Source organism: Coregonus clupeaformis, unplaced genomic scaffold, assembly GCF_020615455.1.
Source record: "Coregonus clupeaformis isolate EN_2021a unplaced genomic scaffold, ASM2061545v1 scaf0385, whole genome shotgun sequence".
Lineage (NCBI taxonomy): Eukaryota > Metazoa > Chordata > Actinopteri > Salmoniformes > Salmonidae > Coregonus > Coregonus clupeaformis.
This window is the reverse complement of record NW_025533840.1, coordinates 37,280-64,957: the sequence shown is the minus strand read 5'-3', so window position 1 is coordinate 64,957 and position 27,678 is coordinate 37,280. Positions and strand designations below refer to the sequence as shown.

The following is a 27,678-nucleotide window of genomic DNA, read 5'->3' as shown; positions in this document are numbered from 1 at the left end:
AGTTGTTTGTTTGGTGTGTTGGGCATAAATAATGGAAAGCTCAGACTGCTGTTCATAATACCCTATCAGACAACCTACAGCTGCACAGTTTGGTTAGTTCTCTAATGCAAAAATCACCCACAGAGAAAATTCACTTTGTTTGCATTAAATTCTTTATTTTTTTCACCACCCATCCCCACATCACTTGGTTTGGCAAAGGACGAGATCCACAGTGTTGAATGTAATGTTGGTGAGAAGGGGTGCTGTCTTATCACATATCATATCTGCAAAGACATTTAGTTTACTGGGGCCACACTGGTTTCCTCTCAGGTAGAGAGAGGTAGAAGGAGAGAGAAAAAGAGAGGATGGAAAGAAAAGAGAGCGATTGTGTCCTGTTAGTTACGACCTGCAGAAAGCCTGCGGAAAGTCATTCAGGGAGAGCAGATGGCCCTGGTACTTTAAGGAAGAACATTGTGCAATAGATTCAGGTTGGACTCTTATTCTAATTAGAAAAAAGACTTCCAGATAGCCTGCTGTACTATCCCATAATGACCTCCATATTCCAGTCATTTATTTGCATATGGAGTGGGTATTCTCCTTAACCTCACCTCGCCACATTATATTTTGTAGTCGAGGTTGTCACGGATTTCAGGGTCTGTCCCACCCCTCCAAGCCCACTCTCCCACCCCTAAGATGCTGCAGGGATGGGGAGGCTTTTAGCCAAGCATTCTCCCCACACTGGGACAGCCTCATACCCTGTTGTTCACCCCAAACAAAGCCTCAAAAAGCACACGGACTATCCAGTGTTTGTGCCAGAGGAACCCCTTGCATGGAAAACACAATAAATATGCATATGTGTACGTGTGTGTGGTTTTGCAGATACGCGTGTGTCATTTTGTGTGTGTTTGCATGTGTATCTGTGTGTATTTCACTCACAGCCATCGTTTCATGTTTAGTTTATAATACAGTCTGTAGTGTCTTCAGCACCATGGTTGTCTCAGTGCCCGGCGCAGGGGGTGGGGCAGTTGGTGTGGTCTCTGTGCCTGCTCTCGGTGTGTTCGCTCTTTCCGGGCCCTGGGCCTTTCCCCCAGTCCCGCAGGCTCTCAGGGCTGCTTAGGCCTCTCCAGCTTCATTAAGGGCTCTGCAGTGGTGTCGGAGTCGCTGTGGTGCTTCCTCTCCCTGGGGGGCTCAGCCTTGCTGCAGCGGGTCCACGAGGGGGAGCGCATGTAGCCTCCTCTGGGCAGGGGTGGCTGGTGGTGGCCTGGGGATGATAATGAGGAGAAGGGTCAAGCTATGCACATGACATACATGTGATGAGAGGGGGTAGGTTAGGGATCACACACATACAGACATGCACGTCTCTTAAACACACACATAAAACTAATGTACACACAAGGTGAGGTCAAGGTGCACGCCTCTCACATATCCTGATATTTTTAACAGCCTAGGGGACATGTATGTTGTGAACCGCTCTATAGAGCTCAAACATGCTGACCAGAGGCCCTGGATTAAGTTTCCGCACCTTCCTGTCTGTCACATGTATAGTATATACACTGAGTGTACAAAATATTAGGAACATTTCCATGACATAGACTGACCAGGTGAATACAGGTGAACGCTATGATCCCTTGTTAAATCCACTTAAATCAGTATAGATGAAGGGGAGGAGACAGGTTAAAGAAAGATTTTTAAGCCTTGAGACAATTGAGACATGGATTGTGTATGTGTGCCATTTAGAGGGTGAATGGGCAAAATATTTAAGTGCCTTTGAACAGGATATGGTAGTAGGTGCCAGGCACACTGGTTTGAGTGTGTCAAGAACTGCAACACTGCTCGGTTTTTCACGCTCAACAGTTTCCTGTGTGTATCAAGAATGGTCCACCACCCAAAGGATATCCAGCCAACTGGACACAACTATGGGAAGCATTGGAGTCAACATGAGCCAGCATCCCTGTGGAACGCTTTTGACACCTTGTAGAGTCCATGCCCCGACGAATTGAGGCTGTTCTGAGCGCAAAAGAGGGTGCAACTCAATATTAGAAAGGTGTTCCTAATGTTTTGTACACTCAGTGAGTCCATGCATGTCTGAAAACACATAGCTTACATACCAGTCACATAATAGGCCTACACTGTACATACACACGTCTGTCCCAAACAGGAAACAGCAGAGGGTGCACCCCCCTATCCACATCGATGGGACCGCAGTAGAGAAGGTGGAAAGCTTCAAGTTCCTTGGCGTACACATCACTGACAAACTGAAATGGTCCACCCACGCAGACAGTGTGGTGAAGAAGGCGCAACAGAGCCTCTTCAACCTCAGGAGGCTGAAGAAATGTGGCTTGGCACCTAAAACCCTCACAAACTTTTACAGATGCACAATTGAGAGCATCCTGTCGGGCTGTATCGCCGCCTGGTACGGCAACTGCACCGCCCGCAACCGCAGGGCTCTCCAGAGGGTGGTGCGGTCTGCCGAACGCATTACCGGGGGCAAACTACCCGCCCTCCAGGACACCTACAGCACCCGATGTCACAGGAAGGCCAAAAAGATCAAGGACATCAACCACCCGAGCCACTGCCTGTTCACCCCGCTATCATCCAGAAGGCGAGGTCAGTACAGGTGCATCAAAGCTGGAACCGAGAGAATGAAAAACAGCTTCTATCTCAAGTCCATCAGACTGTTAAATAGCAATCACTAGCACATTAGAGGCTGCTGCTGCCTATTGAAATCATTGGCCACTTTAAGAAATGGAACACTAGTCACTTTAATAATGTTTACATATCTTGCACTACTCATCTCATTGTATATACTGTATTCTATAATATTCTACTGTATCATAGTCCATGCCGCTCTGTCATTGCTTGTCCATATATGTATATATTCTTAAATTCCATTTCTTACTTAGATTTGTGTCTATTGGGTATATGTTGTGAAATTGTTAGATATTACTTGTTAGATATTACTGCACTGTCAGAGCTAGAAGCGCAAGCATTTCGCCACACCCGCAATAACATCTGCTAAACACATGTATGTGACAAATAACATTTGGTCAGGACAGTGACGAAAGAGTTTAACATTCACGCTTATCCAGATCGACTTACACGAGCAATTAGGTTTAAGTGCCTTGCTCACGGGCACAGCAACCAATTTTTCACCTAGTAGGTTTGGGGATTCCAACCAGCGACATTTCCATTACTGGCCCAACTCTCTTAACCGCTAGCCTACCTGCCACTTCCCCCAATGGCCACGATACTGTAACTCATTTAACAAAGTAAATAAAGTCAGCAGGGGCTGTCAACTCCCTGAAATCACCTAATGCATCTACAAGCTTCCTTTCTCTATGCCATTGTTCACTCAATTATGTTTGCTCAAGGTTCTCCAAAGATAGTTTAGAACAGCACACAGTGGTACAGTGTTTCCCTACTGTAGAATAGATCAATTGGCTATGGTTGAAAGGCATCCCGATCGCAAACACAGTAAAGTACAGAATAGAATGTAGTTCATGCAGCTCCACATGACCTATTCCTCTGGGATTCTGATAGGTCCTTACAGCATGATTTAGTTACTCTGAATATAGAGGCAGATAAAAATGTAAAGTACCTTGTCAGAGAGGCACTGTGCAGTGAAATGAGTGTGCGTTAGTGTATGTTAATGTGTAGCCTATACATGAATGTGTCTCAAGGACACCGAATCCCAAGAGAAATGGAGGAGTTTAGAAAACTAGGAGCGCTGTGTGTGTCTGTAGTAGATGATAGATCATTTTAGTTTGATCTCTCTCTGCTCCTCATCTCCTCTCCTGTCATTGTTATTGCTCTTAAACAGTCACATGGTCACCTCTCCTCCAATCATCAGCTCCATTTAGCCTGCTGGCTGTTTTCTCAAGGTCATTATGCTCACAAAGGCTGCTTGTTTTGGATGTCACTGACATTTGTCTCATACTTATTTTTCGCTGGCTCAAGGCAACAGAACTCCACCATTCATCGTGCCTGTCTGTTTGTTCTTGAGTTCTCAGAACCACTACACAACTCTCCAGTGTCTCTTTGGTCTATAACCATCAGCATGCTAGATAGAGATTCTACCACTTCAGTTTTGTAGAGTGGTGATATGATGGATGGAGAATATGATTGGTTCGCTAACTACTAGGGTGAGTAGAAATGAGAAGCTGATTGGTGTTTAGGTGATGAAGCTAGGAGGTGATGACATCAGAGGAATGTGTTCATGAAATGTTTTGGCAAATAGGATGCTGCACTTGATCTTCTGCACTTCATATCCCTCGACATCTCTCTCTCTCTCTCCTCTACTACACCCTTTCTTTCTCTGTCTCTCTCCCCCTGTACCTCTCTCTTTCTTTGTGTCGATCTCCCCTTTTCCCCCCACCTCTGTCTTTTCTCTCCCTCTACCCACTCTCTCTGCTCTTGAATCAACCCCCTCCCCTCTCCCCTCATATGTGTTCATCTGCATGCATGTCCTTGAGGGCACAGAAGGGACCAGTGTCAAGCAGGTTCACACGAATATTGGTCGTACAAAGGGTCATTCGAAATAAAGAGGCACTGCCTCGTTACACCACTTGGTGGTGCTGTTCACTGTTCACTCTACCACTGAGATCCCAGGATGAATGGGTGTAGCCGGAGACACTTCTAAACCCTCCTTTACTGCACACATATCAATGCAATTACTGTCTAATGGTAAGGCACGTCCCAGCCCTAACTCTCTATAAGTGAAATGCCGTAACTATAGATCAACAAGCAGTGATGTATGTTCACACAAGCATACACACGAAAACACGCATTCACGTGCACACAGGCACGCACACACACACACGCACACACACACACAGTATTGATGGTATTGATCCCTGAAGATTGATGGTGCCTCCATTGGATTTTAATGGGAGGGACAAGAGCCTCCTCTGCATTCTGAAAGGCTCTGTTTGCGTGAGTGCTTGTTAAACATGTTTCACTTTGTATCTGCCACCACTGGTCTTTATGTGTGTGTACGTCCCTACTTTCATGATGTGTCTCTGCATTTCTACCAGTCTGTCTCTATCTGTGACCCTGTCTGTGTGTGCCTAGAATGCTATAGTTGCTGTATTAGTCAGCCCATCCCTGGTCAGTGTTTTGTGATTGACAGCTCTATGAATATGGATTTGGGAGAAGCCTCCTCTTCTCCCTGCAGGGTGTTGACAGAGACAGATGAGAGGATGAAACTCTCACCCCACAAACACACACCTCTCATTTAACATCCCTTACCCTCAGACCTTCATATAAGGACCACCGAACACCCCTTACCCTATTGCTCAGGACCTACTCATAACCAACTCCCTTGAGAGTCCTCCCATTTAGTTCAGAACATCCCCAAATATCAGGAACAATCCAAATCCAATTTCCTTAACTCAATCCCCCATCAGCCCACAAAGGCACAACCCCCCCCACACACCCTTCTATCACATCCTTCTACTGTCTCCCTCCCTCCCAGCCACCATGTGTGCAGTGTCTAGCTGTACTAAACCTCTCTGTCTAAGAAGCCCTTCTGTGCTGTTGGCTCCAGTCCATCAGATTCCACAATCAGTGTGTTGCTGTGAAAACAAAGTCCACAGAAAACACCAGCCTGGGCTCTACAAAGGCTCTTAAACCACAGGGAAGCACAGTGCTAGCATGGTGCCAACGTCCTGTGTGTACCGTGTGTGTGTGTGTGTGTGTGAGTGCCTGCGTGTGTGCGTATGTGTTTGTTGTGTGTGTGTTTCATGTTGGGACTAGGACGTCAGTGATGGTGACCCTCTTTGTGGAGTCCTTTCGGAGGCCCCAGTGGACTCCTAAAGATGTATTAGCAAGGCTACTACAATTAGCCTGAATGGAAATGTTTTCCCCCAGTCTTGCCCACAGCTGCTGCTACATAGTGGGTAGTTGTGTTATTTGTGTCTGCTCGGAAAGCTTCAACCTGCCTTGTTAACACTGAGGAACCACAGCATCAAAACACACAGATTGGATTGATCTGAAAACATCATCAAGCCCCTTCTCTGTGCGTTGCCCATTCCCCTTCGATGGTAGCAGATTTGAAGGCAGCAAAATTGTATATTCTATATGGTAATGAACCCACCTAGCCTGTGACTCTCTCTGGTAAAGTGGTAACCTTATCTATCTATTTCACACACAGAGCAGATGCAGATACTGTCTGTACAGAGGGGTGGGATTGTGTGGGGGCCTACCAATGCAGCTGTACACATTTAGCTAATCTAATTTATTGTCCTCTGGTCCTCCCTCACTTCTCTAACCCTCAACCCCCCCATTTCCCCTGACCATCTCATCTGCCACCTTTGATCCCTGGACTGTCCTGACTGGCAGGTGTCCAAAATATAAGTGCCCACACAGCTTTCACCCCTGTGTGTGTGTGTGTGTGTGTGTGTGTGTGTGTGTGTGTGTGTGTGTGTGTGTGTGTGTGAGAGAGAGAGAGAGAGATCCAGTAGAATCCCCACTGAGCAGAACACCTGGTGTTGTGGTTCTGTCATCTATCACACATGGTCATCTATTCACCAGCCTCAGCCTGATCTGGAGCTATTATCCGGATCCGTACAGTCTGGATAGTCCGGCCTGGACACTGGGGAGCAGCTGTACAGTCTGGATAGTCCGGCCTGGGCACTGGGGAGCAGCTGTACAGTCTGGATAGTCTGGCCTGGACACTGGGGAGCAGCTGTACAGTCTGGATAGTCCGGCTTGGACACTGGGGAGCAGCTGTAGTCATTAGTCATGCATGTGTGTATGAGTGTGTGTATGGGTATGTGTGTGTTTGCATGGGTTTGTGTATCGCTGTATCCCTTCTTGAGTCCGAATGCAAAACACACTCATATCTGAGCACAGTGTGCCACTGCTGGAGTGAGTCAGAGATCCCCACATTGTCACTGTCTGATCTATGAGTGGGAAATAGAGAAAACACCAGCCAATGACAAAGCACTTTGAGCTACTTGGCACTGAAGATAGGATGCAAACCATACATCTACTGAATGCAAATAGATCACAGTGAAGCAAGATCAACTTTATCCAATTCAACATAATGTATAGGGGCATTCGTTCAGTTACATATAGTACATGTGTAGATGTGAAATAAGGGTCTGTATTACACAGTGAGACAATCTTATTGGTGTTTTGATCGCATTTACCTGCTATCTTAGTACCCTAGTCCTGACTCCCATTCACCAGACATAGGTCTTAATATGACACCTAGAATCTCCGCACGGTCCCTGACCTCCTCGACACTGAGTGAGATTGTGGCCATCACCATGAGGCTGCTTATTCCTCCTGCTGGGCTTTTTATTGTCCGATTCGTCAGTAAAACTGCTGCACTATATCAGAGGCTATAGCTGGGGATATGGGGATATGGGGACAGACTGTTGTTCTCCCTGTGAGTTTTAGGGCTGTGGTGCTCCGGTAGCAGCAGCTGTGGTTGGTTTATACGAGCCCTGTGGTGAGGTCCTGCTGTCAGGACCAGGATATCTGGTATATTTACTGGAGCTCAGGGAGCCATAAGTCTCCTGTGGAGAAATGGGAAACCTCGCCGCGGTGGAGAGGGAATCACCACCTCTCATATATTTATCTTTCATGTTTCTCCCTCTCTCCCTTTTAAATGCTTCCTCTCTCCCTCTAATTCTTCCCCTCCCCTTTTTTAATGCTCCCTCTCTCCCTCTCTTTCTACCCTCTCTGCCTCCTGCCTCTCTCTTCCTCTCTCTATCTGTCACTAGGGGTCCCCAGCACACTGATCTACCCAGTCAGGTGCCTCCTTCTCCTCCCCCTAAATGGGATTATTCTAGGAGGAGGTTATGCGGTACAGCACAATGCAGTGATTAAAACAGCCTGAGAGTTGTAGGTGTGTGTGTGTCTGTGTGTGTATGTGTGTGTGTGTGTGTGTGTGTGTGTGTGTGTGTGTGTGTGTGTGTGTGTGTGTGTGTGTGTGTGTGTGTGTGTGTGTGTATAACAGAGATAGAGAGAGGGTGGGATCACTGGGGTATTAAGGCTGTGCAGATACATGCATGCACTTACGGTAGCAGTTCCAAAACTAGGTGTCGCAACCCCATGTGTGATCGCCTGATATGAAAATCGGGTCGCGGGAGACTTTCCAAAATATGGTGAATGGCTAGACCAGCTAGCTAAGAAACCACACACTATTGCAGGGACTTTGATATTACTGTCCGCTATCGGTATGGTGAAAACAATGTGTGAGGAGACAGAGGCACAGAAACTCACATCAATACCTTTGTCAGATAACACTGTTAAACAAATAATTTATGCTATCGCTAGCAATCAAGAGGAAACCCCAACTGAAAGACTCAAAAACTCCCCAGTTTATGCTCTTCAAATGGACGTTAGCTGTGAGGGCCGAGATGCCCATGCCTTGACCTTTGTTCGCTATACATGTCGGGGGATGATATTCACGAGGACATATAGTTCTGTCTCACGATTCCCGAGCATGAAACAGCACAGGGGATGTTCAGTGTGCTGCGTGGCTATATTGACGAAAAACAGATTCCATGGGATTGAATGGTGGGCTTTTGCACAGATGGGGCTCCATCTATGGTGGGATGGCAGGCAGGCCGCCACTCTAGTTATTAATGTGTCTCCCTCTGCCATATGGACGGACGCATTGTATAGTACACAGAGAACAATTGGGGACAAAAGAGCTGAGCACAGATCTCAGAGATATACTGCAGCAGATAACTTTGATTGTAAACTACATAAAATAACATCCACTGCGCGCACGACTGTTCGCAAAACTATGTGGAGATATGGGATCAGAGCATGACAATGTTCTATATCACCCCGAGGCTTGGTGGTTATCGAGGGGGAGTGTTGGAAAGATGTTTCGCATTGAGAGAACTGTTGTCATTCACAATGGATGTAAAAAGAAAACAGACATGGTTGACTTTCTGTGTAATGAAAAGAAAATATGTCTCCTTGCCTACGTAACAGACATATTTGGGAAACAGAACGAACTGAACGCAAGCATGCAGGGGAAATACAAAAACATTCTACAGATGAGTGACCAAATCAGTGGATTCAGAGGAAAGGATTCTTATTGGAGAGTCATTCAAGGCGAACCATGCCCCCTTCCCTCGGCTGTGCATGTTTCCAACAGAAAACAGCATCAGTAAGTGTCCCACATGATTGATGACTGCTCACCTCCAACGCTTGGATGAGCACTTTGGGACCTACTTCCCAATCCATTTTACTGTGATCCTGGCTCAATTTACATGCTGGTAAGTAAAATCGAATAGCTGATTGAGCTGTCATTCACAGGTCACTACGGAGGAGTTTTGGTTCCTGACTCAAAGGGAATACCCTGCCGACTCCCTCTGACATTAATGCCGCGTTCAAAACAACTGGGAAGTCGGAACTGGGAACTCGGAAATCTCCGACTTCTGACTTCAGTGCGTTCAAGACAACTGGGAACTCCGAGCTACGACTGGGAAAAATAGTTTTGAACGGTCATCCAACTCGGAATTCCAACTCTGGAACTCGGGCCTCTTAGAGCTCCGACTTTTCAACCTGAAGATCACTGACGTCATTATTTTACCTTGTTTTTTTCAGAGTTCCCAGTTGTCTTGAAAGCACCATAAAACTCATGGTACCCTTTGACAGCTCATATCTGTATGAAGCTGGATTCAGTGCTTTCTTCTGCATTAAAACCAAATATCGGTCCAGGTTGGATGTGACAGCAGATATGAGGTGCACACTGTCGAACATGTCCCCGGACTTTGAGAAGCTCCGACACGACATGCATCAAGCACACCCATGTCATTAGTGGTGGTGAGATAAGATACATTATGTAAGATTAATTTGCAGTTGACTGTCAGCCCCACATTAAAAGTATGTGATGGTGAGTTGAGAAGAAAATCAGAAATACTGTTAGAATGTTTTTCAATTGACTGCCATAGCCCCAAATAAAAAAGTTAACATTGGCTGTTAATTACATACTTTTTTTCACATGGTTGGGGTAGCGAGAATTTTCCAATATAAAAATGTGGTCGTAGGCCCAAAAAGTTTCAGAACCCCTGACTTACGGGTTAAGGTCAGACAGGGGAGCAACACAATGCCTTTTTATGGGGAGTAATGTGATAAATTGGCACGGGTCAATCCTGGGGGCAACAAGGAGAAGGAGCGTGGGTGATATCTAAGCAAGATTGCTGTATTTCTTAAAGTACACCTACTCAAAGTTCATCCACTTTGAAGTCATTTTAATATTTCGCACATAGAGCTGAACATAGCTCTCTGTGGTTCCCCATGCTGAGAATATACAGGAGTTTAGAACAGGTGTATTGTAAAGTGAACATCTTAGTACCGTTCCCAAGTCAGCTCCTGAGAGTCCACACATATCTCTTCTTAAGAGCGATGAGGTGAGAGTGTGAGCGTAAAGCAGTTGAACGGAGTGATGATGTGGAGCTCAATGAATATCGTTCTACCTCTCAGCAGGAAACATGGGGCTATGGATCATAAATAATACATGGGATGGATTTCCTGCTTCCTCTGGTTGTGAGGAGAGCAGTTTGCCTGGGCCCGGACGCATCCCTGATCACAGGTTAATCTGACTCCCCTCTAACTAACGCTAATTAGCGCTATGCTAGGCTATTGTGCTGTATCAGACACCCAGCCTGGGATCTGGTGCCAATAACTATCAACATTGACATGGACACAAACTGAAATTTAGAATCTCCCAGAGACGCATAATAGGAATATACTGTATCTTGGTCAATATCACAAAATATAAAGAACTGCTTTAATTGCAGTAAGAATTCAGAGGAATGTTCAATCCAATGTGCTGCTGAAGTTTTATTGAGTTCTCCCAATTGTCCCTTTCCCTGCAGCCAAAGAGACTACAATTGTAAGCTTTTTATTAGAGTGCTCATTGCTCTACAGACCGTGCGCACACACACACACACACACACACACACACACACACATTTGCGATCGGCTAAACCTTTAGATTTTTATGTAATGGGGTCGTATGCTACAGAATGGGAGTGATATGTAAATTAGTCTGTCTAGTGGACATAGTTTTTAGAGGGAGAACAGAGTAAACAGAGATAGTGTTTCTGTTTTGTCTCCTGCAGAGAGCAAAACATCCACTCTAACATCCAACTGTGTTCAACCAAAGTAGGAGGAAATTCAATTTGGGTAATGGTTCTCTCAAGGCGAACAAAGACAATGTTTTAGCCAGTCCATCACACTAGGGTCATCTTGGTTGGAGAACAAGGGGGTTGTTAAATCCACCATTCAATGGTTAAATTGAGTAGATTGATTGGCTAATTGGTTGATTAATTTAATTAATTGAGTATCTGAAAATGGTCTAACCTGCTGGGGAATCGTTGTGGTTCTCCTCATCAGAGTCAGCAAACACCTCAGCCAGCTCCTGGTCAGACATGTCGGTTAGCTCCGTCAGGTCCAGGAGGTCAAAGTGCACCTCCAGGGAGGACACGCTGCTCAGAGGCTCTGCAGGGTCAGGGGTTTGGGGTCAGAGAGACAGGAAATTGGTAAGGTCATAGTTATGGACTGATATGGAGCAGCTGGTGGGTTTTATGATAAACTCAATAACAACCTAGTAGATGTGTAATATCTCACTACAACTCAATGCTGTCCACACAACTCACCCAGAACACCCCCTCCGCCACACACACATACACAACCCCCACACCCTCCTGACCCTCCCTCACATTCTCAGTACCCCCTGGTGTAGAACTGAAAACGATACCGTCGACACGGTAGAATCCATGTCTTTTTAAAACAAATGTTATCTCTCGTGTTCTTTTGATACTCTGTGCCATACTGTGATAGAAAGATAAAAAGAAGGCCTCTCTTTTATCTGTTTCACAGAGAGACAGCTTGGCTTTGTGTGCTGATCTGTCCTGTGTAAGAGATATGGACCTCTGTGTCAGAATGATGCCAATCTTAACAGCCAATGCTTGACTGGAGCATCAAGACTAGGGCCAGAGAAGCTAGAAATAGAGGGTATTGAAACAACATGGCCAGTCTGTTCCTTCTCCTCACCCTATGTCCTGAGTGTATGGCACCTGTTCTTGATTCCAAAAGTCACCGATACCCCAGACCCTGCTCCAATGTCTATTGTTACACCCGAGCGGCACGACTGTGCCGTTAACATGTACTGTTTTTATTCATGTTAAAAGAAGAGCATGACAGTCGCAACATTCTGGCAGCATCCATGCAGTATGGCAGTTAAATTTATATTTTAGTCACACATGCTTTGCTAAGCATCTATGGAGTGTTACAGTACCATGCTTGTCTGACACAATGCTTCTGGCTGGGTGGAGTTGGCATTCTTTAGCGATCATTGGTGAGGCATAACGGCTGACTGTGTGTTCTATACGGTGTTAATAGTAAGGGACTCTATGCACTTCGTGTATGTGTGTGTTTATATATGTGCCTTTAAGGAGGCTAATCTCTGTGCCAGTGTTTTTGGCTTGTGAGTGGGTGTATATAGCTGTGTGTCTGTAGAGAGAGAGCGGGGGTAGATGGTTTTTAAGGATACTGTTTCCCAGCTAATTTCTCTACCAGCCAGTCAGTATACTGCCACAGGGTGCATCACAGACCTCTCCTCAACACTCCTTTGTTCCGCTGCTGCACAGCTCCATTCTCTCACTGTTCTCTCACTCTCCTGATAAATATAGCGCAGACATTGATTTAAGAAGATAAAAACCTTTAACCACATTATTATAAGTCAGAGAGAGTCGATAATCATGCTAAATCAGCAAGCCTGGTGGTGGCTCTGCTGTATTTCACACATTTGTGTGGGGATATGGGCAGAGATACACTGAGGATTTGAGATGGAGAATTTCAATGGGTGCCAAAAGTTCCCAGACAATTCAATTCTACAATATAAATTGTCCTGAACAATGGATTAAAGTGAGCTCAAATAAATCAATTTCTGCTCCAACTCCTTTCTGCCTCTAATTTGGACATTTTTCCTGGTAAGCCCTTCTCTCGATTACAGTATTATTGTCACTGAATGCTTGGTGCCAACATGGATGATGGTGTGCCAACATGGATGATGGTGTGCCAACATGGATGATGGTGTGCCAACATGGATGATGGTGTGCCAACATGGATGACGGTGTGCCAACATGGATGATGGTTTTCTAAACTCTGTATACCTTTGGCTCTTACAGTGAGTGGTGGCCTTGTTTTTCCTGGGATACCCTGTTACTCACAACAACACACATCTACAGCAAGATACATTTTGCACAGTACTTGCTGAAAAGTACAATATAAATCCTCCAACAATCTCTATTGTCTTGTTCCTCTTTACCAGACCTGTCCACAGACAGTACAAATACTGACTACATTTGCCTGTGTGCTCCAGACACTAGCTCCCATGAGAGGAGATGTGAGGAGACAAGTGGAACGACAGAGGAGAGGAGAGGAGAAGGAGACAGTAAAGATGAGAGGAACGCTAGTGAGGAGAGAGATGAGAGGAAGGTAAATATATTGTGGATTGACATTCTACCGTCGTTTGAAGTCTTCTAATGAGACAACTGCAGCCGTAGAGGATCAGAGGCGGAGAAGCAGACACTCCTGTCTCACCTTTCCTTAATGAGCCACTCATTTTATGACGTGGGAGGCTCAGGCTGCCCCTTTGCACTACTCCTCCCTCACTGAATGGGAGGACGTTGCCACTAGACACTGATCTATGGTTTGTTTTGCATTATCCAACCTTAATGATGAAGGCTAGGATTTGGGGAGGGTAAGCTGATCCTCGAACTTTGGTTAAGGGCAACTTCTACCTCCCTAGGGCTGTGGGCTAGCCTGCTGTACAGATCTAGGATCAGCTTACATGGAAAAGCACACAACTGACCTTAGATCAGTATAGCTAGGGGAGACTGTGGGTCAGTCAGTGTGTGTCTGAGGGGTTAACTGAACTCCACAGCATCAGCTGAACCATATGCAGTGATAAAGGCCTGCTTAGCATTATGGGATGTCAAGAGCTCTGTCTCCATGGTGCGCTAGCTGTTTCCTCCCTTAGAGCAAATCTTTACAGGCCTGCTTGGTTCACTTAGCTAATCTACATTTGAATGATTCACCGGCTGTTTGTTCCGGTTTCTGGAAGGATGTGGACTGTGGTGTAAGGGGATGACAGAGGCTCGCCTCATAGGGGGCTGTTGCTGATTACTGCAGAGGAGTGGTGGTCGCTCAGGTGCCTATAGCTGTCGAAGCATCACCCAGGTGAGAGCTACACTTTTCGTTGGTGGATCTGTTCCAGCCTACCTACAGAGGAGGAGTAGCTGTGAACTTCAGAGACAGAGCTGCCTGATGAAGCGCTCTGGACCTGCCTGTCTGACCAATGTTTCTCCCTCCCTGGCTGGACCATCGACGCCACCTCCAGTCAAGCTACTCCTGTACTGAACTGCATCATCATCCAGCTGTGGGAAACCATCTCCCATGAACTGCCAGCTCCCTGAATTCGTTTTTGTTTGTTTTTTCAAAGCGAGATTCTGTATGAAAAGTGCTATATAAAATACATATATTATTATTATTATTATTATTATTAATAATCAACTGAATCCATTTACCATGCTTCAGATGCACTGCATAAAAAAAGCCCATCTCAGTAAACAATCTTTAGTATTTAGCTGGTTGTGACGTGCGTTAATGTATCAATATTTACCAACGTGGATGACATGGGCTTATAAGGTAAATTAGATATAATGGTGTGAAATGGTTTGACTAGCCTAGCGCAAACACTGTACACAGGGAATTGAATTAGACACGACTGTCTTAAGCAGAGCCAATAAATCTGTGCAGGCCAGGCTCTTTAACTACCACACCAGATATACAGTATATGCTGGTCCGGTCATCCACGTTATGACTCTAATAAAAGGCATTACCGAAGCCTGTCAGGCGTAACAGCATGACATTAGCCTCGATCAGGCTCTGGGGCTGAGATAACACAAGGCTAAAGGGTCATGATAACCTTAGTTACCCTATTAACAGGGTCATGATAACCTTAGTTACCCTATTAACAGGGTCATGATAGCCATAGTAACGGAGCTGACAGAAGCAACACCTGCACCATATTGGTTCTGAATGAAGCCCATAGCGCTGGGATGTGGCATAGTTTGGGCTATATTCTAGCCATTAGACTAGATTGTAAGCAAGCTGGATAATGAAATGTGCTCATGCATATTTTAATACATCTACAAAATCTATTATATGGAGGGTGCTGTCCTACTCTAATACCCCCATACTATATTCTACTTCATCAGTCCTCTAAGCCGACACACCCTCAGGGCATGTGTCAGGTGCAACCCCTCCCTGAGAAAATTATCTGGGTTTAAGAATGTATTGAGGGATGGAGGGAGGGAAAGTGTGCAAATGGAAGAGGACTGTAGGGTACTGTGTGTGTGTGTGTGTGTGTGTGTGTGTGTGTGTGTGTGTGTGTGTGTGTGTGTGTTAAGGAGGGAGGGCAGGCCTAAGATCAGACTGTGGGAATAGCTTCTACTGGATGAGTTCTCCCCAGAGGCCTGGAATAGGCTTGCCCACGGCTGTCTGTCTCTTTGAATCTCCCAGCAAAAGAAGTAGAGAGGAAGGGAGAGAGAGAGGAGGGAGGGAGGGAAGACAAGTAGTTCAAATTAGTTAGGAGAGAAAGGGAGAGAGGGGAGATGAAGACAGAAAGGGGTTATAAAGAAATGCCACCTCCACTCTATCTCTCTCTCTTTTTCTCTCTCTCTCTAAACTGGTTACAGTCATCCCACTCCCCTTTGTTTCTTTTCTCTCCTCTACCCCCCCCCCCCTACTCTCCTCTCCTGTCTTCTCCCTCTCCTCTACCCCCCCTCTACTCTCCTCTCCTGTCTTCTCCCTCTCCTCTACCCCCCTCTACTCTCCTCTCCTGTCTTCTCCCTCTCCTCTACCCCCCTCTACTCTCCTCTCCTGTCTTCTTCCTCTCCTCTGCCCCCTCTACTCTCCTCTCCTGTCTTCTCCCTCTCCTCTACCCCCCCTCTACTCTCCTCTCCTGTCTTCTCCCTCTCCTCTACCCCCCCCTCTACTCTCCTCTCCTGTCTTCTCCCTCTCCTCTACCCCCCTCTACTCTCCTCTCCTCTCCTGTCTTCTCCCTCTCCTCTACCCCCTCTACTCTCCTCTCCTGTCTTCTCCCTCTCCCTCTACCCCCTCTACTCTCCTCTCCTGTCTTCTCCCTCTCCTCTACCCCCCCCTCTACTCTCCTCTCCTGTCTTCTCCCTCTCCTCTACCCCCCTCTACTCTCCTCTCCTGTCTTCTCCCTCTCCTCTACCCCCCTCTACTCTCCTCTCCTCTCCTGTCTTCTCCCTCTCCTCTACCCCCCTCTACTCTCCTCTCCTGTCTTCTCCCTCTCCTCTACCCCCCTCTACTCTCCTCTCCTGTCTTCTCCCTCTCCTCTACCCCCCCTCTACTCTCCTCTCCTGTCTTCTCCCTCTCCTCTACCCCCCCTCTACTCTCCTCTCCTGTCTTCTCCCTCTCCTCTACCCCCCTCTACTCTCCTCTCCTGTCTTCTCCCTCTCCTCTACCCCCTCTACTCTCCTCTCCTGTCTTCTCCCTCTCCTCTACCCCCCTCTACTCTCCTCTCCATCTCCTCTACCCCCTCTACTCTCCTCTCCTGTCTTCTCCCTCTCCTCTACCCCCTCTACTCTCCTCTCCTGTCTTCTCCCTCTCCTCTACCCCCTCTACTCTCCTCTCCTGTCTTCTCCCTCTCCTCTACCCCCCTCTACTATCCTCTCCTGTCTTCTCCCTCTCCTCTACCCCCTCTACTATCCTCTCCTGTCTTCTCCCTCTCCTCTACCCCCTCTACTCTCCTCTCCTGTCTTCTCCCTCTCCTCTACCCCCTCTACTCTCCTCTCCTGTCTTCTCCCTCTCCTCTACCCCCCTCTACTCTCCTCTCCTGTCTTCTCCCTCTCCCTCTACCCCCCTCTACTCTCCTCTCCTGTCTTCTCCCTCTCCTCTACCCCCCTCTACTCTCCTCTCCTGTCTTCTCCATCTCCTCTACCCCCTCTACTCTCCTCTCCTGTCTTCTCCCTCTCCTCTACCCCCCTCTACTCTCCTCTCCTGTCTTCTCCCTCTCCTCTACCCCCCCTCTACTCTCCTCTCCTGTCTTCTCCCTCTCCTCTACCCCCCTCTACTCTCCTATCCTGTCTTCTCCCTCTCCTCTACCCCCCCCTCTACTCTCCTCTCCTGTCTTCTCCCTCTCCTCTACTCCCCCCCTCTACTCTCCTCTCCTGTCTTCTCCCTATCCTCTACCCCCCTCTACTCTCCTCTCCTGTCTTCTCCCTCTCCTCTACCCCCCTCTACTCTCCTCTCCTGTCTTCTCCCTTTCCTCTACCCCCTCTACTCTCCTCTCCTGTCTTCTCCCTCTCCTCTACCCCCTCTACTCTCCTCTCCTGTCTTCTCCCTCTCCTCTGCCCCCCTCTACTCTCCTCTCCTGTCTTCTCCCTCTCCTCTACCCCCCCCTACTCTCCTCTCCTGTCTTCTCCCTCTCCTCTACCCCCCCCTCTACTCTCCTCTCCTGTCTTCTCCCTCTCCCACCCCCATTTCTCCTTGAATAATTTATCAGTAACACATTTTCTCTCCCAGCAAGGTTGGTGAGAGAGATGGAGAGAAACGGTTGCTGCTCTCTCTCAACTCATTAAGTGTCTCTCTTGGAGCCCATTGGCGGGACTAGACCTATAGTACATTCACACTGAGAAGGAAAGGTGTCAGACATATAGTAGGCTAGCATGGCAGCTGTTTAAAGGATGCTAAGCAGTAGCCCACTTGTGAAGCACACACACACTCAAACCAACCAACCACTTGTCCTTGTTGTCCTGACCCCTCCTGCTGTTTTTGGCTGACGGTTACAAATTGAAAATGGGAAAAAATAAAGTGGACTTAGAAATGACTTTGATTGTTTCTTTGGCTTTTGGCCCGTTCTTAAATGCAGCCTCAGGTCTTTCCTTTTTATTGTTCTTCTCCCTTCTTCTCTTGTCACTGCCTTCTCTCACTGCCCTCCACTCTCTATTCTCTCTGTCTGTCTGTCTCGCCTCTCTGCCAGGATGTACTGTATATTGAAAATGTAATAGAATGTAAGATGAGGGGAGAGGGAGAAGTATACATGTCATGGAAAAGTTCAAATTAGTTAGGAGAGAAAGAGAGAGAGGGGAGATGAAGACAGAAAGGGGTTATAAAGAAATGCCACCTCCACTCTATCTCTCTCTCTTTTTCTCTCTCTCTCTCTAAACTGGTTACAGTCATCCCACTCCCCTTTGTTTCTTTTCTCTCCTCTACCCCCCTCTACTCTCCTCTCCTGTCTTCTCCCTCTCCTCTACCCCCCTCTACTCTCCTCTCCTGTCTTCTCCCTCTCCTCTACCCCCCTCTACTCTCCTCTCCTGTCTTCTCCCTCTCCTCTACCCCCTCTACTCTCCTCTCCTGTCTTCTCCCTCTCCTCTACCCCCCTCTACTCTCCTCTCCTGTCTTCTCCCTCTCCTCTACCCCCCTCTACTCTCCTCTCCTGTCTTCTCCCTCTCCTCTACCCCCTCTACTCTCCTCTCCTGTCTTCTCCCTCTCCTCTACCCCCCCCTCTACTCTCCTCTCCTGTCTTCTCCCTCTCCTCTACCCCCCTCTACTCTCCTCTCCTGTCTTCTCCCTCTCCTCTACCCCCCTCTACTCTCCTCTCCTGTCTTCTCCCTCTCCTCTACCCCCTCTACTCTCCTCTCCTGTCTTCTCCCTCTCCTCTACCCCCCTCTACTCTCCTCTCCTGTCTTCTCCCTCTCCTCTACCCCCTCTACTCTCCTCTCCTGTCTTCTCCCTCTCCTCTACCCCCCCTCTACTCTCCTCTCCTGTCTTCTCCCTCTCCTCTACCCCCCTCTACTCTCCTCTCCTGTCTTCTCCCTCTCCTCTACCCCCTCTACTCTCCTCTCCTGTCTTCTCCCTCTCCTCTACCCCCTCTACTCTCCTCTCCTGTCTTCTCCCTCTCCTCTACCCCCCTCTACTCTCCTCTCCTGTCTTCTCCCTCTCCTCTACCCCCCTCTACTCTCCTCTCCTGTCTTCTCCCTCTCCTCTACCCCCCCTCCCCCCTCTACTCTCCTCTCCTGTCTTCTCCCTCTCATTTACCCCCCCTCCCCCCTCTACTCTCCTCTCCTGTCTTCTCCCTCTCCCACCCCCATTTCTCCTTGAATAATTTATCAGTAACACATTTTCTCTCCCAGCAAGGTTGGTGAGAGAGATGGAGAGAAACAGTTGCTGCTCTCTCTCAACTCATTAAGTGTCTCTCTGGGAGCCCATTGGCGGGACTAGACCTATAGTACATTCACACTGAGAAGGAAAGGTGTCAGACATATAGTAGGCTAGCATGGCAGCTGTTTAAAGGATGCTAAGCAGTAGCCCACTTGTGAAGCACACACACACCCAAACCAACCAACCACTTGTCCTTGTTGTCCTGAACCCTCCTGCTGTTTTTGGCTGACGGTTACAAATTGAAAATGGGAAAAAATAAAGTGGACTTAGAAATGACTTTGGTTGTTTCTTTGGCTTTTGGCCCGTTCTTAAATGCAGCCTCAGGTCTTTCCTTTTTATTGTTCTTCTCCCTTCTTCTCTTGTCACTGCCTTCTCTCACTGCCCTCCACTCTCTATTCTCTCTGTCTGTCTGTCTCGCCTCTCTGCCAGGATGTACTGTATATTGAAAATGTAATAGAATGTAAGATGAGGGGAGAGGGAGGAGTATACATGTCATGGAAAAGAGGAGGGGAACGGACAAACTCAATTGGAAAGAAAAATTGAGAGAGAGTGAGCGATAAGAAAGAGTTAGGGAAAACAAATCAGGGGAGAGAAAGATGAGGGAGAAGAGGGGTAATATGCCCTCGTGAAGACTGAGATAATTGCCTGGTAGGCTGGGCTGTCAATAGCAGTAGTCTAGCGGAGGGGAGACTGGGGGCTCTATCAAAAAGTAGAATGCCTCTGAATCTGACCCCCCCTCCTAAGGCCCCCCAGCCTCCCCATGGATCACTGATCATTAGCCTAGCCGGAGCAGCCTATAATGAGGATTGAGGGTGGAGACAGGGTAAGCTAGGGAGACGGTTGTAAGGGTCTCCCCCTTTAGCACAACGATGAGCACAGTATAGAACAGCCAGTCTCAACAACAGCCTATAATAAGGCTATAATGACTCCCAAACACTCTCATACACTCAGGCTTTAACAGGGGCTTCCACTGTGTCTCAGTAGTATTGGTTATAGTGCACAGTGTGATGCTTGGCTCAGAGCCAGTGAACTGGAATTGGCCTTATCTAGAAGTAACAGAAAGTCATTGGGTCCGGCCAAACTCAGCAAGGGGGCTATTAACAACTTCATCCAATAGTTTTTCGCTCCCCACAATACATAAACATTTACTAGTTTTATGATGTAACTAAAGGGTTTCTGGAAAGTGACACTCATGGGATTTGACAGAGTGTGCCACCTTTAACCCTCCCTCTCCCTCCCTCTCTGTCTGTAGGGTAACTGTGCGCCAGGTGGCACATTAAGGCAGGAGGACACAGATACTGGGCTGTAGCGGCCCTGTCTCCCTGAATGGGTGTTTAGTCGTTGGGTAGATAAAGACCTCCTTGTGAGGCCTGTGTCTGTGTGTGTGTCTGTGGCCTCTGGCTCAGCCCTGGGCCTGGTGCAGATAGACACAGGGACACAGAGGGCTCCCTCTGTGGGGGGACAGACACACAATGATGCCTTTTAGCGGGGGGTTTGGAAGTGGGGAAGGGTACAGGACAGGGTGGAAGAGGGGTCAGGGGAACTGGGAAGATGGGTGCAATATATCCCAATTGAACCCCAGAGGAAGTGATGAACTGACCACAGTGTGCACCTGTGTCCCAACGCCAACCCCCCCAAAATGACCCACCTCTTACACACAAAAAAATGAGGGTTTCTCAAGGGTTCTTTGGGAAGGGGGGTGATTCTATGTGGAACCATACCGACCCAAAGAACCCTTTGAGTTCTTCAATGGTTCTTTGCAGCTCAAAAAATGGTTATTTCCTCTTTTAGTGATAATAATAATCTCCTCAGGGACCCCCAGCCGCTCCAGAGCTAGCACACCTGATTTAACTTGTTAATAAACACAATCATAACTGCTATGGAATTTGGCTAGTAAGCCAAAATAAAAAACCCTGTACGGTTCTATAAAAAACCTTTTGAGATTGAGAAAGGTCCTTTATAGAACCAACCAAGGGTTGTAACCATAGCGGAACCCTTTTTTGGTACTACTGTATGTAGAACCTTTTTTTTATTTTGGCTTACTAGCCATATTATATTGTTAAATTCCATCCAACTTCCCTCCTCTAGCCATCCCTTAATTACTATCCTCCCCATCCTCCCCCACTCCTTTTTCTTTCCATACGATCCACCCCTCCATCCATCCATCCATCCATCCACCACTCCTCTCCTCTCCTCCATCGCTCCCCTTACCCCGGTACTCACGTCTCCTCTCGTTGACATGCAGCAGGCCAGCGGTATGTCCTGGGAGCCCTCCCTCCTCTTCCCCCACCGGGTGGTGGTACAACTCCTTGGAAAGGTCCCCTGAGCTGGAGGGCTTCAGCAACTTCTGGATGTCTTTATTGGGCTCTGTGGTGGCAAATACACACGCATGCACACGTAAGTACACACGTACGCACACACACAGAAACAGAGGGAGAGAGAAAATGAGACAGAAAAGAGTGAGTGTTAGTTGTCACTCTCTAACCCTTCCTGCATCCATGATCTCCTTTTATTCATGTTTGGCAGGTGTGTTTTGTGATGCATTCACGCTGTGTGCTGGTAATCATATTTAGCCGCTGTGCGTCTCGCCTCAGGAAGCAGTGAGTGACTAGCAGGCTATTCTGTGTGGCCATGCCCGTCCATCTTCTCCTGAGGACGTCTTGTGTGATATTTGTTTACGGACCCACCCTGCTGTGCACAATACTGTTTAACACAGACACACGCGTGCACTCACACGTACACACATACGTGAATTCAACCACCAATCTAGAATCTCAAAAAGTGTTGAAAAATCTATAATTATTACGTTTTCTGCAATATAACCCCACAGTGCACATTTCAAAGTGGAATATTCTGTTTTTATGCATTTCAATTGTCAGATGAGAAAGCTTTTATCTTACTTGTTCTATTTTCAGATATCTTGGTGCACCTGGTTTTCTACAGAGCCTGTTTAGCTGTCCTGTGCTGTGCTTTGTTCACAGAGGAAAGAGAATGTGTGTTGTTGTGTAAAAGGTTGTCTTGTGACAGTAGCTCTACTGTTTCAGTTTCACTACCTCCGTTTCAATTAACCACCGCCTCAGAGCCTCCATACACTCACTCACTACATGTTTTATTTAAAGGAAATATCAGGAGTTCAAACTCTCATTTCATCCACTTCGCTCTCAAACTCTCCTTTGTACTGTGGTCTCTATCCCTTTATTTCCCCACTCATTTCAGAGTTTAGATTTTTATCCCTTTGGACTACAATTACCACAGGGCCCTCGTTCTGTGTAGCTTTTCAAAGAGGCTAAGGGGATGAAATGGCACCAAAATGAGAGTTTAATCAAAGTTCATATTACTCTTCTATCAGGCTCACACAGTTAGATTATCCACTTTCTATTGAATAACTCCCTAATATCTAGTGTAATATGTAGTGTAATAAGAGGGGTTGAACAGAAGGTTAACCATGAGTACTGATGATAATCTACAGTAACATTAATCCCCAGGTTATTGCATCACCTACTGTATCTACAGTAATCCCTGAATATCTCTGTTCCTTTTCCTTAACCCTGCATGCTGTGGGTTTTACCATAGACAGGTTTACACATACACTATCTGTTTTATCTAGAAATGAATGTAGTATGCACAGTATCTGTGACGTTCTCTCTCTCTCTCTGTGTGTGTGTGTGTGTGTGTTTGAATGTATGAAGTTGTGTGTAAAGGTCATTTCGATCTCTTCCAGTGTGTGTGAGTCATGGACAGACAGTGATGGAAAGAGACTGATGTGGGTATGTTTGTGTACTAGGCTGAGGTGGACATTCAAAAAGGTTTCAATTGAAAACAGCTGTCTCATCTGATGTTCTGAGACAACACATTCCTTGGAGGAAGACTGTAAGGGTTGGTGTGAGGTGTGACCCAGGTGCGGTGCAGGATAGACAGTAGGCAGTAGGCAGAGATGGTGAAACAAGGATCTTTACTGGTGGTCCCGAAGCCAGGATACAAAACAACGGACTTAACACGATAAAAGAAAGGCAGAGCAAATAAGTCTCCAAAAACAGGCTGACAGCCAAAATACGAAATAGTAACTATAACTGAAATAATAAAGAAACAGGGAGAACACTTCTCGAGTACCTGTACATACTTCTCTGATCAGACACTGATTAGTACTGCTGAGCATAGAGAAACTAGCAGAGAAAACTGAGCAAGGGAACACAGGGAAGTGAGGGCATAAATACACAGGTGAACTCACTAACTGTAAGTCGCTCTGGATAAGAGCATCTGCTAAATGACTAAAATGTAAATGTAAAGAGGTGCCTAAGGTTGTCGGAGGATGACACCTTGTGGGTCGCTCCGGAACTGCGACCCCCTCCTGTAACAGAAGACTACATTCCACCAGGCTCTGAGTCACAGAATATTGTCCAGGGAGTTGAGGTGCATCTTACAAGACTCACAAACCAACACACAGCCATATACAGAGACCTCTAGTCTCTCTCACACATGCCTAGATAAACCTGAACATTTGGTACACTCACATGCACAGTCATCGACAGAGCACTCTCCCTCCCTCTAATAGAAATCCATACACACTTGATCAAACTGTCACACATTCACACACCATGCACATTTTCACACACGTAAGTGCACACGCACACCCACCCACACACACACACACACACACACACACACACACACACAGGTCTCAGTGTGGTGTCCTGTACTAACTCTAGGTCATCTCCATATTCCCCTGAGTCATGCGGCACATTGCCACCTCACTGACTCTGCAGCAACAAGCGTTAGAGCAGAACACAGCAGAGAGGGAGGAGAGGGGGATGGAGATATGTGAGAAAGAAGAGAGGGAGAGCGGGATGAAGGTGTGGGTGAAAAGAGGAGAGAGATGAGAATAGATAGGTGAGAAAGTAGCAGCAGGAACGTTCTAGAGGTTCACTTCCTAACTCCCTGCTGGGCTTCCCTCCCCAGCCCTCTGTTGGACATCATCATCATGCTGTCCCTCAGACTGCACAATCACTGTGGAAGCATCCACGTCCTTAGGAATGGAGAAGAGCATCTTTGGCACAGATTGTGTGTGTGTGTGTCACACACAGAGAAGGGTGTGGCATTTCAAAGGGTTGGCAAAGAAAGTCGCAGACTAAACATGATGGATTCCCATTTCACCCTGGATTCAAGGCTTGCTGTTGGCTATCGATTTATTTTTGCAGCGAGGGTCCAAACAAGCTGAGAGAATACAGCTCCACTTTCCCTTCTCTATAATGAGGTGCTGATACTATTTCGGGTTTGCTGCTTCATTTTCCATGTCTGTTACCCCCATCTGTCTGCCACTCTGTCCCATAGTCACACACAATTAATGTTTACGCCAGTGGAGGCTGCTGAGGGGAGGACGGCTCACAGTAATGGCTGGAAGGGAGCAAATGGAATGGCATCAAACACATGGAAACCATGTGTTTGATATATTTGATACCATTCCACTGATTCCACTCCAGCCATTACCACGAGCCCGTCCTCCCCAATTAAGGTGCCACCAACCTCCTGTGGTTTACGCCTCATATCAATTGCCAAGTGTAGCCGTGTACATGTTTTACATGCATAGACACACGCATAGTATTCAATCAAAGTGTATTAGGGATTTCAAGAGCAGTCACAGATAAAGTCAATCAAAATCAATCTGGTTTAATACAAGTTGTAACAGGGAGACTCCTCCAGAACAGAAGCAGAAAACATATTCTAATCTCACAGCACCAATGTTCTGAAAACACCCACCGAGAGCCTTGTAGGAAGTCACAAAATCAAGTGCTACAGAATCACACAGTGTCACAGAATACAATAACAGTCAGGGTCCTCTGTCCTTGTACCTCCAGTCTGGCGTCAATCACTATCAACAGATATGAGAACAATCCATAACATTCCGTATCAGGTCTAGTGACCATCAAACCATACACAAATGAGTGTCCGAAGTAGAACACTGGACATTTTGTGTATAAGCCAACATAAAAGGAAAACATAGAAATATGCTAAGCATTGTGTAAAATGAACTTAAATATTCCCATTACACAAAGGCACATCATAGTATGAAAGGCACATCACAGTATGTAATGCCTTGCTTCCTTTATTTTGTTAGCCACCAAGTATTATTGTACATGGCACATGTCAATGTTGATACTGTAAATCTGTGTACTGTAAAGAATGCTCTAGAATTAGATGGATCTGCTGGGTAGTGCGGTGGTAGTGACATATGAGGACTCATTGGAATCATTGACTAAACCAGCTACTGTACATATGTGATTCTGGGGACTGAGGCTGTACGTGTCTTTGTCCTTAGTGGGTCAGACAGAATTCCTAGATGAATGAGTGTCAGTCCTACATGGTCTAGGGTAAATGTGTCAATGAGTCAGGTAGCTAGCCTAGCCACTTAACGTGCCCCCAACCTGAGGCACTTTTAAAAAGAGAGGACTGTTGATCTGTTTCTCAATACTCTGGAATGCTTATTGTACAATCCTACTGATCATATGAAAGCGATAAACTTAACCTAGCCTACTGCAGATATCTCTGGTATAACCAAGCCATATCAAATGAGTAATTGGATGTGGTCTTATTTACTAGGACAGTCTCTAATAGGTCAGTCAATGTGATGAATGAGCTGACACTACCTCAAGCTCCTCTTGACCCAGTGCGCCCCTACCGTAAATGCCTACTGACTGAGCACTCAGTGTGTGTGTGTCATGAGCCGACCATCCATACACAGTATGTTTAATGGGACATGGTCAACACACCACCAGCCAACAGTGAAAGGACTGTAGTCCGAAGCTCTTTCAGGCTTCGGCTCACACTGCTCCTAGCAATCACACATGACCCTCTGAATCAGCCCTCCCTGGGGAGGTTCACACACACCCACACACACACACACACACACACACACACACACACACACAGTGACTACATTCACCACAACAGTTTATTCAAACTCAACATATCGGTTCAATAAAATCCATCATCTTTCAACAGTAAAGGCAGCAGGAATGAAGCCTCTCCACACCCTTCTCCCACCACACTGTTATTTCCCTCTTCTAACAGCCATTCTTTTTTCCTTTATCACAGATAACAATCCTTCCTACAGGAAACGATGTTGCTATGATCTGTTATACCAATGTCATTAAGGTATTATGTCTAATTGATATCATACAAATCATATCTTGTTTATCACATCTGATCAACTACATGCAGTGTCAACACAGGGCACTAAAATAGCTCTGCACACAACAACATCCTCCATATCTGATAACAGCAACTTGAACATGTGTTCATCTTCCTTCCTTTGCCAACCATGTCATCAACATGTAAGCATTCAATACATATTTCATATGCATTTAGTCTAAACATACTAAGAATAGTATGGATATATTATCCAATTCAGACCTGTAAAAACATCCACCACTATCTTATTTCCATCCTAAATGTTGGCTACTGTTTCATCTACTCTACAGTATCATCTGCAGTCCACTGATGTGCACTGCAGGTGGGCTAATAGATTAACAGAACCCACTGACAAGAGAATTAACTATACTAATATACTAACATACAGTCAAAGTTGGCAGAGTAAATGGCTTAACTATCAGAACCGTCTAGGCTGCTAGAGTATATGTCTGGGCTAAAACAGAGAACCTATTCTCAGAAACCAAGTCTGGGCTAACAGAGAATTGAAATGTGACAATAGAGTAAAAGAGGCTGGTATGATAGACTACCATGGAATAGACATAAAATAACATAAAGTCAGTCTGGAAAGACATGGTGATGGACAGTCTGGTCTAGGCTGATGGATTCTATGCTAACAGTGAATAACGTAAAGCTGCACCTACCTGGGCTCCCTGCCCCTCCCTGTGCCTCCATGCAGCCAAGCCGAGAGTACCGTGCTGTCTATCACAACAGCATGGGAGTGGGGGACACAGACTGAGAGAGAGAGATGGAGGGAGAGTGAGAGAGAGAGGTGTGCCAGCTCTCGTTCTCCACAGCATCCGACTCCAGCTGCACTCCTTTTTTACTCCTCTGTCGTTCTCTTCCTTACTGCCTGGTGCTCATCCCTGCTCAGTGCTCTCTCACACACCCAATACAGACGTGAGAACACACCGCTCTGCTGCGCTGCCTGCCTCACAGAGACAGAGAGAGAGAGAGAGAGACGGAGGGAGATCACACAGCAAAACGCAGAACCACTTTGTTCTATAAGCACATTGTGAAAGAGCTCGGCGAATGCAGAATACAGAGAGATCTAGAGAGAGAGAGGGAGAGAGATCGAGAGAGAGAGAGAGAGAGAGAGAGAGAGAGAGAGAGAGAGAGAGAGAGAGAGAGAGAGAGAGAGAGAGAGAGAGAGAGAGAGAGAGAGAGAGAGAGAGAGAGAGAGAGAGAGAGAGAGAGAGAGAGAGAGAGAGAGAGAGAGAGAGAGAGAGAGAGAGAGAGAGAGAGAGAGAGGATGGGCACACTGGC

At 46.7% G+C, this 27,678-nt stretch overlaps 1 protein-coding gene across 2 annotated transcripts; it reads right to left on the bottom strand.

The window, feature by feature from the left end:
• Nucleotides 1-134: 134 nt before the first annotated feature.
• Nucleotides 135-27,507, bottom strand: LOC121548296 (dysbindin domain-containing protein 1). Of its 2 annotated transcripts, none has more exons than XM_041859726.2 (4): nt 27,057-27,507; nt 21,421-21,576; nt 11,314-11,451; nt 135-1,240 (listed from the first exon to the last, which is right to left on the bottom strand). In XM_041859726.2, the coding sequence occupies exons 1-4, from the start codon at nt 27,085-27,087 to the stop codon at nt 1,083-1,085; spliced, it is 483 nt and encodes a 160-aa protein (XP_041715660.1). In that variant the 5' UTR covers nt 27,088-27,507; the 3' UTR covers nt 135-1,082. The 2 variants fall into 2 exon arrangements, with proteins under 2 accessions (XP_041715660.1, XP_041715661.1); XM_041859727.2 differs by having other exon boundaries at nt 21,433-21,576.
• Nucleotides 27,508-27,678: the final 171 nt, after the last annotated feature.

What these genes read in the sequence shown, in the direction of transcription:
- LOC121548296 (XM_041859726.2), bottom strand. Translation starts at nt 27,087, where the DNA reads ATGGAGGCACAGGGAGGGGCAGGGAGCCCAG. An exon ending in GGGAGGGGCAGGGAGCCCAG is followed by an intron (nt 21,577 to 27,056) that starts GTAGGTGCAGCT and finishes TTGCCACCACAG; the next exon opens with AGCCCAATAAAGACATCCAG. An exon ending in CCACAACGATTCCCCAGCAG is followed by an intron (nt 1,241 to 11,313) that starts GTTAGACCATTT and finishes TATCATCCCCAG; the next exon opens with GCCACCACCAGCCACCCCTG.